This window comes from Macadamia integrifolia, unplaced genomic scaffold, assembly GCF_013358625.1.
Source record: "Macadamia integrifolia cultivar HAES 741 unplaced genomic scaffold, SCU_Mint_v3 scaffold913, whole genome shotgun sequence".
Classification (NCBI taxonomy): Eukaryota; Viridiplantae; Streptophyta; class Magnoliopsida; order Proteales; family Proteaceae; genus Macadamia; species Macadamia integrifolia.
This window is the reverse complement of record NW_024870581.1, coordinates 28,396-43,660: the sequence shown is the minus strand read 5'-3', so window position 1 is coordinate 43,660 and position 15,265 is coordinate 28,396. Positions and strand designations below refer to the sequence as shown.

Below are 15,265 nucleotides of genomic sequence, written 5' to 3'. Positions count from 1 at the left end.
GGCACCTAGCCATTGGATGCTCACCGCTACTCACCGCTCACTATAGAGAATTTGGATGTACAAGTACATGCATGGTCAGTCTATATCAACATTGATTGATATTTAATAAGGAGAGGGGAGCACTGGTCTAGTGTAAAAATGGTAATACGTTGGGCATGAAAATTTCCGGATGTGATAGAGGTTGTTGATCTTTTCACACTTAGCTATGTTTGATCGTTTCTTGTGTTAGATGGATATAATTCTTTTTCTCTTTTAATAATTAATTTAATTAATTTTTCTAATCCTACTAAGTTGGTTGGTGCCTTGTAATATAGTGCAGGCTCTCATGAGTATCAATATCGGACATAACTAATATTGATACACAGATCGACAAATGTGCCCGATCTTTCACTTAAAAAAAAAAAAAAAAAAGAAGACGAAGAAGAAGAAGAAGAAGAAGAGGCAAATATGTCCGATCTAATACCATTTTTTAAAATCATTTTGGTTGGTACTATGCCTACCCTAGCCCTGACCCTTCCATATTGTGTATGAAGCAGTTCCCTATCTAAGGCCCACTCGGTGAGTAGATTCCCATTATCCAAGCTTTAGGAAACTCAATCCTTTTGGATAATGCATAAAACATTCACAATAGATGTTGAGATAAAGCATCTATTCTCGGGCCTTTGGCCAGGCTTGGGCTAGTAGGCCTACTTAGGATGGTCAGGTTGAGTTGAACTTAGACTAGGGACAATAACCTTGGGCTAGGCCTAGGTTTTTGAAGCCCAGTCCAGCTTACCCCGTCAACAAAATCTAAGTGCTATATGAAACTCCCAGACTCCCACAATGAAGATTTTTATTCTTTTTTGCTTTTGGAGGAGGGGGGGGGGGAGTTGTGGGCGCGAAAGACCCTCAAGGAGTGGATTCATTAATCACATTGGGCAAAAAGGAAATTACAATGCTGAGAAAGGCACTCAAAAAGAAGTGTCTCCACATATCCAAACGAGAGTAGAACAAGGCCCATTTAGAAATAGCATGGACATGAACATTTTCATTTCTATTAATAAAACAAGAAGCAAAAGTCTCAAGAGACGGATAATAGGCCCATTAAGAGAAACTTCTCATAATCAGATTATATAAAGGACAATTTTCTTATAAAATGAAAATAGTTTCTTTACACTAGCCGGCCAACACCAAAACTTTGCTATATGGAAAGTGATGTAGCCGTCTCAACCATATGAATATCCAAACTTCTTTGTAGTCTTATATTTTGGGATGCATTATTTTATGACTTGGCAAATGCCACTTGAATTGACACCTAAAGATAAGCAAGAGATTTTTTTATGTAGGGATGTAAATGGATGAAATTTAAATCAAATACAGATCAGATGTGATCGGATCCGGATATTTCTTGACTAGATATGGATGCGAATTGAATTCGGATATTCGACTGGATGTTTACATCTTTGACTTGTGTAATCTAGACTTTCCTCCCTCCACCCCCACCCCAACCCCAACCCCAATGGATACAATTTGCTTTCAGTCCATTTGTCTTTAAGATGTCTTAGCTCTTTTTCTCATCTATAGAATCTCTCTAAATTTCAAGAACCATCAAAATCATTAATTAACTGGAGGGAGAAGGTTGCTAAGCTACGTGGAGCTTGTGCCCAAATATAGGAAGGGTGAAATGATAATCTCACCGTCGTTGGATGCTTGTGTTTGCTACCAATGCAAGAACCACATAGCTTGGCAATGATCCCCTCCTAAAATAAAATTATGGGATAAAATTCCTTATCCAATTTCCTAGCACACACTGTGCATCCTTGTGTATATTTCACTCATCCGTTCTTTGAAGTGATACATCCATCCCTTGATGTGGAAAGAGATAGGGATCAGACACAAGAAGACTAGCATTCGCTGGTAACCGGACAAGGCACCCAATCCCAAAAGAAAATTGTCCCAATAACAACTTGAACCTATTGGGTCTGGCTCATTAACTCCACAAAGCCCAACTAATTGTGGGTGACAAATTGTTAAATAAGGGGCATTTAATGTGAAGATCAGAGAGAAATTGTGGGTCCCATGAGTGCATGTTGATGTTGTGGGGGATCTTTACCCTCAATTTCTATTAGTTTTTTAATATTTTTATCATATCATCCTATTTCATAATGTACATAGAAATAATGTCCATTTTAATCACGCTAAACCTAATCTTTATTCGATCTTATGCCCAATGAATCAATGGATTGTCCAAGCTCGTCACTCTATACCTTAACAAGTGACTGAAATTCATACGACTCCATATGTTACATGATCTTCCCTATTTTGACTCCACCAATTCTTATTTGTATGCCATCATTGATGCAATTAATAACATTTTTGGTTGGGCTACTTGTATTATCCATAAATATCAATTTTAAACAAGTTAAACCTAACCTTTATTCGATCCTAGCTCCTGTGAAGTAATGGACTATCCAAGCTCATAACTCTATACCTCAAGGGGTGACTCTAATTCATACGACTCTATCTGTTATACTAATCTTCCTTAATTTGACCCCACAAATTTTTATTTATGTGGGTGTCACTGATACAATAAATAACATTTCTGATTGAACTATTTGTATTATCCATGAAGGAAAATGTGTCTCATTATTTGCTGATTATATGATAACAAAAAAAACCATTGAAACCTACACTCGGGTACTTCTCTTTGGTGTAAAGTATGCATTGGACGATGGATGGTGTAAATCTCTTTGCTGAATACTTTTTCTCGATAGTATTATCATATCGTGACCTTGGAGCGTTGTCCCTCTTCTCTATAATATTTATAACTTCTTGTTCATACCTCTTTTTGTCTAAGGCCAGTAACGAGTACTCCTAATTCAATAACTTATATCAATACTGAATACCTTGAACCATAATTACAGGCCGGTTCATATCAAAATAGCACCAGCAGCATTAACATGAAAACGGATAGTTCATGATTAATTGGTGGTCCCTCATGGTACGATGTCTTATCTTTTGCACTTTCTTGAAGGATGAGACAAAAGACTTCACAACTGAAAAGTAGTTGGGGAGAAGTCAGAAGATCAACCCTGACCCCCAAGCTCTCTGGATTACAGCATTTTAGTATATCAATTCCCACCAAAAAAAGAAAAAGAAAAAAAGGTATATCAATTGTCGAGATAAATCAGGGTTTTAAAGATCCGGATCCAATATAACCGGAGCACAATTTCAGCTTTTTTTTTGAGGGTAGGGTAGGGTAGGGTGGGGTGGGGTGGGGTGGGGTGGGGAATTGGGTGTGGAGGGAACATGGCCCTTGCGCTTAAACACATGGGGTGGAATGACTGCCCAATCTAAGGGTGTCAAAACCTAATCTAAATTGATAAAACTGATTGAAACCGACCAAAAAAACTTGGATTGAATCAAACCGATTTTTATTAGATTGGTTTTGGAATGAGGTATTGGGAGCGGCTGAAAATTGGTCCAAACTGAACCGATCAATAATCAAACCGAATGAAACTGATAAAAAGATAAATGATTATGAGATTATAAATTGGTGAATTCATCATCCTTTTTTTACAATATTAGTGAGAATATTTTTTATTGTATGGGAAATTATTACAAATCAATGAATATGAAGTTATGAATAGAGAAATTGATTTATAAATTGTAATAATGTTTCCATTGATTTCCTTATTCACTGTAAAGTTAAATGAATGATTGGGTAATTGGGTTCATTTTGTGATTTCAATATTAATCATCTTCTTAGTAATTAGTTATCCATCGGTTTCAATATTAGTTATCTTTCCTTTATATACAATGATAAACCATAATTTAATCATAAATTTAAAGTATTTTCGACAAATCTTTTGTCACTACAGGTTATGAATGTAAACTTTCATTATGGTTCAAGCCCGATAATAAATCGATCTAAACCGATATTAACTTGATAGTGAAAAATCGAAATAAATCGAAATCAAACCGGATTGAAACTGAAACCGATTGAAAAGCAAAGTTCCTTAACGGATTGGTTTTGGTCTCCCTCATTCTTAGACTGAAACCGATTTAGCCCGATAGAAAACAAACCGAACCGATCGATTGACACCCTTAGCCCAACCCCACATGAAATGAAAAATAGCTCCCCATATGATGCTTCCAGGTGCATTTCTATTGATTCCAGTGCACGTGTAGGAACCACACTCCCTCCACAAGAAACACTTCCTCTTTTACCATTTTGCCTTTTCAGTATAACATGTTTTATCTTTCAACGAAAGTAAAAAATATTTTCAGTTTGCATGCATACTAAAAGTAAATATAAAACAATGATTACTCTTCATAATAATATAATGGTAACTCAATTTCAAATTATTTTTGAAAACAAAATTTTCTTACGTGTGACTTTAAACATTTTGGAAAAAAAACAAAATATAACAAAATCATCCATTAGAAAAAAAATTATGTTATTTCCCATCACTGTGCCTAATAAAGTATAATGTTTCATGATTTACCACTTGGCAATAGTTGGATTAATCTATGTGATAGAGGATTAGACTAGCATTTCACTGGTACAATTTCAGCTTAAAATGACTAGAGGAAATAGCTAAAATTACAATAAATGCCATTCTCTATTTTATATTCATCTCCATTTGATGGTATTTTGGTAATTTACTGAAACTTTGAATAAGAGTTTGAACTACTTTCCTTGTTTTATTTTCCACTAAGATTTGTCCATTGAAATGTATGTGGGGTCTTCTATCACATGGGCTAACCCACGTATTGCTAAGTGATAAATAATGAAGCGTTATACTTCACTAGGCATAGTGATGCTTGGAAGGATCCAAAGTTACCCGTTACTATGCCTTAGAAAATGTTTCAGATCAAATTGCTATACCGAGGCCATTAGTTTGTCCACACAACAGATTGCCCACCATGAGTTTTTAGAGACCGACTAGGATTTTATCGTGAAAAAAAGCTGCCTTGGTTTACTATTTTTTTTTTTGGTGGTTGGGGAGGGGGAGGGGGAGGGGGAGAGGAGGAGAGGGGGAATGCATGCCCTTGATCTACCTTTATCATATTCGTTGGATCACATTTTTGTTTAATGAACACTTGAAAAAAAGAAAAAAAATTTAGAAATTGTTCAACGTCTCCAAATATCCTAAACCTCGGCCTCACATCCTTCGTCCGTTGAGATAAATATCATGAAACCCCTTATAACCATATGATAACACTTTGAGAAAAAGATTCTCACAACGTCATTATGTAGATCACTTTAGCACACCTACCTTCTTTATTGGAAGATTTGAAAGGAAAACCCTTTGACGCCCGCATTAGAAAACGGGCTTTGACGGGAACCCTCTCCCCACCTTAAAAGCATATTCAGTTTCAACTTAGGCTCATCAATATGTGCCGGTTTGGGCTTTGTTCAATTTCTCCTCTCATTTTCATGCTTCTTTCATTTAAGTCATTCATTTGATATAGTTTCAAACCACATCATTCTGTTCATCTCCTAAAGTTTCTGAAAACTTGTACAGGAAATTAGAGGAGATCTTGATCTAACAAACATTAAAACCTCAAAACAAAAAAAAATTGAGATAGCAATCTAAATTTATTGAGCCCAAGCATGAACTAGTTGCTGGAAATAAAGGAAATACTAGCCAGCCAAGAACTGATATGGTTAGAGCTGGCGATATCATGGTTCAAGGTATCGATATCGTATTGGTAATGTTAGTACTAGTTATCAATATCATATTGATACAGATCGAGAACATCAACAAAAAAAAAAAAAAAAATGATTTGTTTATGAATTTATGCTGGATACTAGCTCAATATGTTATCCACGGTGATTGATACATGCATTGATCTTGATTTCGAGATGTAAAACAATGCTCGAGATGCCATGAAAATCACTACGAACTGACATACATTAAAGGTAGGTGAAGAAAAATTTTCAAACTTTAAAAAGGAAGTTTTACAATCATTACTCTATGTGATTATACCACTAACTGCAAAGTTTGTCAAATTGTTGCTTGCTATATGAGGGGTTCAGCCTATAGGCTATGATCATTATCATCGAGTACCCTTTTTAAATTAACCACAAGAAAAAGAAAAAAAATGTAAAATGTATCATTACTAAATATGGTAAAAAAAATTAAGTAATTTATACCATCACATGGTATCTCGTGGGTAACGATTACAAAAAAATTTTTTTTTAAGTTTAAAAGTTTTATTTCCCTTACCTTTAATTTTTCCTTGCAATCAAAGATAGCCAAGAGTAGTTTTTATTATTCCCATTGCAAATTGTGGAGGGAGGGAGGGAGGGAGGGAGACAAGCAGCAATAATAGAGAAATCAGAGTCATTTGTAACAATATCTCATGGTGAGTTGCAAAGAGATTTAGAATAGAGGAAGAAAGGAAAATAAAATAAAGGCAAGAGAACCCTGTCCACTGGCATGATCACTATGCCGACATGTAGGCCATTGAGGGGCCGCACAAAGGCTTCTGGTTTAAGGAGGGGGGGGGGGGGGGAAGCGTTGGCTTTTCATGTGCACATATGCTTGGGCATAGAGACATGGCATTGTGTAGGGTTCTTTTCCAGTAAAGTAATTGAGGGAAAATGAGCATCATTTATTGCCTTCCTAACACATGTTCTCTCATAGCTTTATGGTATTCATTTTTCTCTCTCAACCCCTACCATTCTAGGTCTCCACCGACAATATAATCCCGCGTGTTGCTAGTGGTGTGGCATGAAAGATACCTCCTACATGTACGGGTAGCTTGGAGAACCCTCTCCCAATAATTATACTACCCTTATTTTAACTACCTTCAATATCATATTGGAGAGTTAAGCATGTCAATACATTTTTTGGGAAATCACATACAAGTAGGACAATAATTTTTGGACTAAGTTTCCCTTCACCCATGACAAAAGAAATTTCCTTCAAAGGTGGTTGGATGAGTCTCAAGGTTATTTTTGGCCTCGTAATGATCGGCAGTGGGTGAGTGATTAAGATCCCAGAATGGTGGGTGAATCCCTCTTTGGTGAAGAAAATTTCCCCCTTGATATTTTCTCATAAAGTTCTTATGATGTGACATTTCTAAAACTCACAACTCTCAGTATAATTGACAGATGTTGGCACCTCACCTGTACATGCAGAGGAACTAAACAGCCAATTTATGTACATACCCACCAAAACTGAAGTCAAACATATGAATTCCAGTTTCAGTTTCAGTTTGTTTCAGGGTTTTTTCTATGGATTTCTCTTAACAAACTCTTATTGGTTTGTTACTGTTACGTTTTAGTTTTCCATATATATTTGATTGCAAGTGGAATTAAAGAGAAGGGAAGTGAGAATTTTCAAATCTTAAAAAAGAAAATTTTGTAATCATATGAAATACTTAAGTTTCTTCCCACAACCAATGGAATTGGTTCAGTCATTTTTATTGGGCCGACCGGTTAGGGTTGTGTTGGTCATTCCGCATGTCTGGGATGAGGCTGGAAATTTCAGTATGCTTATGCGCTACAACAGAGCAACTATCACATAATCATATGCGGTTGAGAACGTATGGGAAAGCTAGCTATGTTGATACTTTGATATACCCACGTTTCAAAAAGTCTTCTTTCCATCATAGAGGTGTCAAACCCTAAAACGAACTACCAACCCAACAAATTTGATTTGAACCGATTCTCTATTAGACCAGATTTGGTTTAGGGTATACGAAACGGAATGATAACCATATACTTCCAATTAGGGGTGTCAATCATCAGGCCAAAATTTGCCATTTTAGGACTTTGCACTTTTATTAACCCGTTTAAATAAATGATTCTCATATGCTAGATATGCTTCCATTTATAAACGGTTCTCACAAAATAAATAAATAAATAAATTTATAAACGGTCTATCAGATGACGATTTTTAATTGAACTATTTTAATAATTAGGCTTTACACGTATCGAGCTTAATAAACAAGCTTTAAGTGTTTACATATGTTGGACTATTAATCGACTAGTTTTGATAAATCAAAACCAAACTAGACCAAATAAGCATTCCTTTTGGTGTGGCCTAGTCCAGCAGCCGAATAACTATTCAACCAACCGAATCGTATGACACCTGTCATTAATTTTATAGTTGAGGGAGGATGGAAATTTCATCCTTTCACCGATTCTAGTGATAGAGGACCAGACAAGCATCTCACTGGTACAATTTCAAATTTTAATGAGCAGCAGAATAGCAAAATTCATAATAGATGCCATTCTATATTTTTATTCATTTCCATTTGATGGTATTTTGGTAATTTACTAAAACTTTACATAAGAGTTTGAGCTACTTTCCTTGTGTTGGAATTTAAATGATAATTTAATTTAAATTATCATAAGATTCAAATTACCTTTTGGTTTCTTGTGTCTTTTCATAATTGACCATCTTTCTATCTTCTTGTATGATGTCTTATATGTTTGTATCTATGTATTCTCATAATCTTTGATGTATTTACAAATAATACTTAATATGGTCTCTTCGTTTTTAGGACTGTCTCTTCATCTTAGGGACTCTTTTACTTTACTTTATGAGAGTCTTTGTCTCTTCATTTTGAGGTACCTCATCTCTTCCCCTTCTTGTGAGAGACTTGAATGAGGAACTTTATCTCTTCCTTTTCTTGTGAGAGACTTGAGTCTTTGTCTCTTCATTTTGAGGGGCCTTATCTCTTTCCCTTCTTGAGAGACTTTGTATCTTCATGTCTTTCTAGAAGTCTCTTTTCTCTATAAATAGAGGGGATCTGTAGACATTGTACACACCAATGACCAACTACAAAGTTCACTCAAGTTATGGTGTGATGTGAGGATTGAGATCTTGTTTTACTCTTATTTTGAGTGTCACTATTTAAGTGTATTTTGAGTTTTTTTTTTTTATCTTTAGTTTGAACACAACATTGGAGTACTCGAAGGGTTCTAGCAGTTGAGTGCACAACTACTAGGGGTGCCATTAGGCAGTTTCATCTTGGAGGCCGATACGTAACTCACCCGGTTGCACCATTGGGGGCCTTTACGGTCTTTAGGAGAGAGTCAAGTGACACAACTCAGCCCATCTATATCATTAACATATTTTGTTACAGGATTCCTAAGAATTTGTGGTTCGAAGATCTCTTGAAAACTCAACAACAAAAAATAAGTGTGCTCTCTCAATATTCTGATATACCATTTTTTTTTTAGACCTTATTTTACTTTCCACTAAAATTTGTCCATTGAAATATATGTGAGGTCTTCTATCACATGGACTAACCCACATACTGCTAAGTGGTAAATAATAAAGTGTTATACTTCACTAGGCATAGTGACACTTGGAAGGACCCAAAGTTGGGTTTTATTTCCTGTCATTATGCCTTAGAAAATGTTTCAGATCAAATTGCCATACCAAGACCATTAGTTCATCCACACAACTGATTGTTCACCATGAGTTTTCAGAGACCGACTAGGATTTTATCGCGAAAAAACTGCCTTGCTTTAATTTATTTTTGGATTGTGGAGGAGGAATGCATGCCTTGGTCCACCTTTATCATTTTCATTGGATCATGTTTTTTGTTTAATAAAACAAAAGGACACTTGAAAAGAAAAAAAAAAGAGTAGAAATTGTTCAACATCTCCAAATACCCTAAACCTCGACCTCTCATCCCTCGTTCGTTGAGATAAATATCGTGAAATCTTCCATAACAAAATGATCACACTTAAAGGGAAAAAGATCTTCACAACGCCATTATGTAGATCACTTTTACACACTTCCCTTCCCTATTGGAAGCTTCGAAAGAGAAATCTTTTGGGGCATTGAAGGAAACCTGTCTCCACCTTAAAAACATATTCATTGAATCACTTTATTCACATGTATAACATGGCTTGCATTGCTAGTTTAAATTGCAATGCGCCAACTAGTGCTCGTCACATGTTTCCTCATGTGTTTCAGCTTAGGCTCATCAATATGTGCCAGCTTGAGCTTTGTACAATTTCTCCTGTCATTTTCATGCTTTCATTTAAGTCATTCATTTGGTAAAGTTTGAAACCACATCATTCTCTTGATCTTCTAAAGTTTCTGGAAACTTGTACAGCAAATTACAGGAGATCTTGATCTAAGAAACATTAAAACCTCAAACAGAAAAATTGAGCATTCAATCTAAATTTTTTGAACCCAAGCATGAACTAGTTGATGGGAATAAAGGAAAAACTAGCCAGTCAAGAATGATAAGGTTAGAGCTGGCGATATCATGGTTCAAGGTATCGATATCGTATTGGTAATGTCAGTACTAGTTATCGATATTATATTGATACAGATCGAGAACATCTAAAAAAAAAAAAAAGATTTGTTTATGAATTTATGCCGGATACTGGCTCAATAGGGTATCCACGATGACTGATACATGCATTGATCCTGATACTGAGACGTAAAATAATGTTCGGGATGCCATGAAAATCATTACGAATGGGCAGTAAAGGCAGGGGAAGAAAAATTTTCAAACTTTAAAAAGAAACTTTTATAATCATTACTCCATATGATTATACCACTAATTTCAAATCATTTCATATTTGGTTATTAAATTTCACTTTACTTTGCATCCAAAATCCTTTGCCGAATTATTGCTTGCCATATGAGGGGATCAGCCTAGAGGCTATGATCACTGCCATCGAGTACCCTTTTTTAATTAACAAAAAAAAAAAAAATGTAAAAATATCATTACTAAATATGGTAAAAAAAAAGTAATTTATACCATCACATGGTATCTCGTGGATAATGATTACAAAAAATTTATTTTTAAGTTAAAAAGTTTCATCTCCATTACCTTTAATTTTTCCTTGCAATAAAACATACCCAATAAATAGTTTTTTATTGTTCCCATTGCAAATTGTGGAGGAGGGGGTGGGGGGAGGAAAACAAGAAAAACAATAGAGAAATCAGAGTCATTTGTAACTATATCCTGTGGTGAGTTGCAAAGAGATTTAGAATAGAGGAAGAAAGGAAAGTAAAATAAAGGCAAGAGGACCCTGTCCACTAGCATGCATGACCACTACGCTGACATGCAGACTATTGGGAGGTGGCATGAAGGCTTTTGGGTGATGGGTGAGGGGTGAGGGGTAAGGGGTGAGGGGTAAGGGAGCGTTCGCTTTTCATGTTCACATATGCTTGAGCAGAGAGACATGAAATTGTGTAGGGTTCTTTTCCAGTAAAGTAATTGAGGGAAAATGAGCATCATTCATTGCTATCCTAACATATGTTCTCCCATAGGCTTTATTGTATTCATTTTTCTCTCTCAATCCCTACCATTTTAGGTCTCTACCAACAATATCATCCCATGTGCTGCTAGTGGTGTGGCATGAAAGATTCCTCTTACACGGGTAGCTTGGAGAACCCTCTCCCAATAATTATATTATCCTTATTTTAACTACCTTCAATATCATATTGGAGAGGTAAACATGTCCACTGATTTTATGAGAAATCATACACAAGTGGGACAATAATACTTGGAGTAAGTTTCCTTTCACCCATGACAAAGGAAATTTTCTTAAAGGGTGCTTGGATGGGTCTCGAGCTTATTTTCGACCTCGTAATGAAAGGGAGTGGGTTAGTAATTAAGATCGTAGAATGATGGGTGAATCATTCTACTGATTCCTATAAATAGTCCATCGAACAAAGCAATGTAACGGGCCGTTTATTATTGGTTTTTCTGGTTTCAATCGATCTTAGCAATAGGTCCAATCGATTTCGGATTCGTACTGATTGCTAAAACCCACAACCAATAGAATTGGTTTGGTTCATTTTTATCGGGCCAACCGGTTCGGGTTGTATTGGCCATTCGGCGTGTCTGGGATGAGGCTGGAGATTTCAGCATATGCTTTTGCGTTACAGCGATATATATCATATGCGGTTGAGAACGAATGGGAAAGCTATCTGTGTTGATACTTGATGTGCCCAAGACTTTTTCAACCTAATTGAATCGTATGACACCTGTTATTGATTTTATAGTGGAGAGAGGATGGAAATTTCATCCTTTCACTGATTCTAGGATATTTTAGATTACTAGTAGAAGTGGGAGTTGTCTTTTAACGGCTAACTGCACCAGGATTAACCCCGGTTAACTTTAACACAATATTTTTGACTTAAAGAAAACGCCCTACTTCGATTCCTATAAATAGTCCTATCCGCTCCAAGTTTTTGCTTTTGCGGCTTTGATTTACTTTTGCGCTCTCTCTCTCTATCTTTTGCTCACATCGCTTTCTTCCTGTTCACGTTATCTCTGTCAAACTCGGTAAGATGTCTTGCCGGAGTTCTTATCTCAGGGAAGCTCGAACGGCGTATTTCCTGGTAATCTGCTCTGCTTCTGTCTTTATTTGATATAACTCCATTCTCTTGTTCCGATTGATCGAACAGTAAAATATATTATAAGCCCTTGTACTGTCTCGAGTCTGATCAGTTTCGATTTCTACTGCGTTCGTTGTTTTCTTCCCCGATCCGTGCTGATCAGAGCTTCTGTTTGACGTGTTCTTGTTATTGTCTACCCCACGATTTAGAATTGTGTTTCTCTGCGCTGCGGACTTTTCTCGTGGTTCTAGGGTTACGGATCTTGATTTTTTCTTGAACGAAGGTTTGTCTTCCTCGGCATTTGTGATCTTTCGATCACATCAGTATCAGAAGATGCCGTGCGCGACTTCCGATGCGTCTGATAAGGATTCGGAGCCGTTCGTCGAGGTGGATCCTACCGGAAGGTACGGCCGTTACAGCGATTTACTTGGCTGTGGGTCGGTGAAGAAGGTCTACCGCGCGTTTGACCAGGAGGAAGGCATTGAGGTGGCTTGGTGCCAGGTTCGGTTGTCGAGTTTCAGCGAGGATCGGTCGGTAATCGATCGACTGTACTCGGAGGTCCGGTTGCTTCGTACTATGAAGAACGTGAACATCATCGAGCTTTACAATGTGTGGACTGATGAGGAGAAAAGCACATTGAATATGATCACTGAGGTCTGCACGTCTGGGAATCTGAGGGAATACCGTAAAAAGCATCGTCACGTATCTGTCAAGGCCTTGAAGAAGTGGTCCAGACAGATCCTGAAAGGTTTGGAGTATTTCCACAATCATGAACCGTGCATCATCCACAGAGATCTCAATTGCAGTAACATCTTCATCAATGGAAATATTGGGCAGGTATTTTTTGGAATTTCCTATCTAAACTTTCCTTTTTTAATTTCTGTTTTTCTTCTTTCGTCAATTGTAGTATTTTATTTTTGGAATATATTCTTCGGTCGGATCGAACTCCTTTGAAACTTAGAATAGTAAGAATTTACTCTCCATCCTCGGCCTTCTCGGGCCGGGCAAACTAACCGTGTTGATCCTCTTGTTTTGTCTATCTCTAAAAGGGATTGTGATCCACTCCTGAAATTGAACAGGTGAAGATCGGTGATCTAGGTTTGGCTGCGATAGTGGAGAAGAACCGCTTGGCGCACTCGGTGCTAGGGACGCCAGAATTCATGGCGCCTGAACTATACGAGGAGGAATACACGGAGATGGTGGACATATACTCGTTCGGGATGTGCGTATTGGAGCTGGTGACGCTGGAGATACCCTACAGCGAGTGCGATAGCGTGGTGAAGATATACAAGAAGGTGACGTCGGGGTTGCGGCCCCAGGCCATGAACAAGGTGAAGGATCCTGAGGTCAGTGCCTTCATAGAGAAATGCCTCGCCAAGCCTAGGGCTAGACCTTCCGCGTCAGAGCTCCTCCAGGATCCTTTCTTCGACGGACTTGATGATGACGAAAACAACAATAACAATAACAGCAACATATGCTCTTAGGGACGACGTCAATGACGGACGATTCAGTTAGATTTTTTTTTCTCTTCTTTCAAATCAATTTGTTTCGATTTTTTTTTTCTCCAATATCGGCTGTGTGTGAAAAAGGTTTCTTGGGTTTTTTTGTTTTTTAAGGGGATGATTTGGTTGCAGAAGGAATTTTGCATGTACAGATTTCAATTTAATCATATAATAGAAGATTGATTTTTCTGTGTAACATATTTAATAGCTTCCCTTGCTTTATTATATTAAGGAATATGAAAGGTCAAAGGGCTGAAGTTTCATGCGATGCTTCTTTTTCTTATTTTTATGTTTTATCCTTATCTCTTAAATCCTGAATGGTGGGAATTGAAGAATATGACCCTCAAGAAATCCTAATCCGCGTAAGGCGGCTGAGGAGCAGACTGTTTGCTTTTCATTTCAGTTTTGTAGTTTACTTTGCTTTGAAGAAGATGAGTAGCCAGTTGTACTTTAGTTGGCTTTGCCGTTGAATCTCCCATCTGTAACGGTCGAGTATATTTTGTTGGGCTTTTTCTCACTGTTTTGACGGTGAAAGTTTCAAGACCGGTGAGAGCGTTATCATATCGTTTGCTTCCTAAATATTTTGAAAGACTTGTGGGAGGGATATCTGGTAATGTATCGACCCTGCCATTTATCAATAAATTGAAATCTACCAACCCAACCAGATAACGGATTCTCTCCCCATATGGGGACGATTGGGAAAGATCTTACATTCTCAATCTCACACCGTTCAGAGGCGTGGATCTCAAAGATGGTAGGTGTGAGATCTTTTCCCACCTGTTTCCATGGAGATCAGTTCAGATTCATACGTCTCTGAACCATAGATTTGAAATTCACTTATTCTCTTTGTTCATTTAATAGGTTTCAAATTCATCAACAAAGGATGTACGAGTTGTTCTCATACGTGAACCCATAAAATATCATATCGTATTTATGAAGCTCACCAACGACTTTCCACATACCGTTTTGTGATAAGTAGGGTTTAAAATTTTGGAATGATGATCCGGATTGATCCTTACGAGTTAATGCTCTTTATTTTCTTATATGAGCGATTAAGAATCCTCTTTTGACAAATTCATAGATATTTTTGCCTATTAAACAAAAATGTTCTTCATGAATTTACCTTTGCAATAGTCAAGGTTTGGGCCGTTTCCCATTAGCTTTTGGTTAAAGCACTTGCTAAGTCAGGCCGGGTTTGCTTATTTTAGAAATGTGGAACACTATTTGTTTAAACTAGTAAAAATACACGTACAAATCCATGCAAGGTAGTCTCTTTCAAGCTTCCTTCTCTCTGCTAGTAAGCGTATACTTTTACTACACTATTATCAATCACCTAGGTACTTCTTTTAGTCCCATCTCACCATCCCGAGAGAGAGAGAGTAAGTAAAAAAAGTTGGTAATTCTTGTTGTAATATTACTTCATTCTATTACGTAGAACTTTGGGTC

At 37.0% G+C, this 15,265-nt stretch overlaps 1 protein-coding gene across 2 annotated transcripts; it reads left to right on the top strand.

The window, feature by feature from the left end:
* Positions 1 to 12,161: 12,161 nt before the first annotated feature.
* LOC122070428 (probable serine/threonine-protein kinase WNK11) lies at positions 12,162 to 14,017 on the top strand. Of its 2 annotated transcripts, none has more exons than XM_042634574.1 (3): positions 12,162 to 12,320; positions 12,569 to 13,154; positions 13,397 to 14,017. In XM_042634574.1, exons 2-3 carry the CDS (start codon positions 12,651 to 12,653, stop codon positions 13,799 to 13,801), a joined length of 909 nt encoding a protein of 302 aa, XP_042490508.1. In that variant the 5' UTR covers positions 12,162 to 12,320; positions 12,569 to 12,650; the 3' UTR covers positions 13,802 to 14,017. The 2 variants fall into 2 exon arrangements, with proteins under 2 accessions (XP_042490508.1, XP_042490507.1); XM_042634573.1 differs by having other exon boundaries at positions 12,164 to 12,320; positions 12,527 to 13,154.
* The last annotated feature ends 1,248 nt before the right edge of the window (positions 14,018 to 15,265 follow it).

Excerpts from the sequence above, each read along its gene's own strand:
- LOC122070428 (XM_042634574.1), top strand. The coding sequence starts at position 12,651 with ATGCCGTGCGCGACTTCCGATGCGTCTGATAAGGATTCGGAGCCGTTC. Across the intron at positions 13,155-13,396 it reads TCAATGGAAATATTGGGCAG|GTGAAGATCGGTGATCTAGG; the intron begins GTATTTTTTGGA and ends GAAATTGAACAG.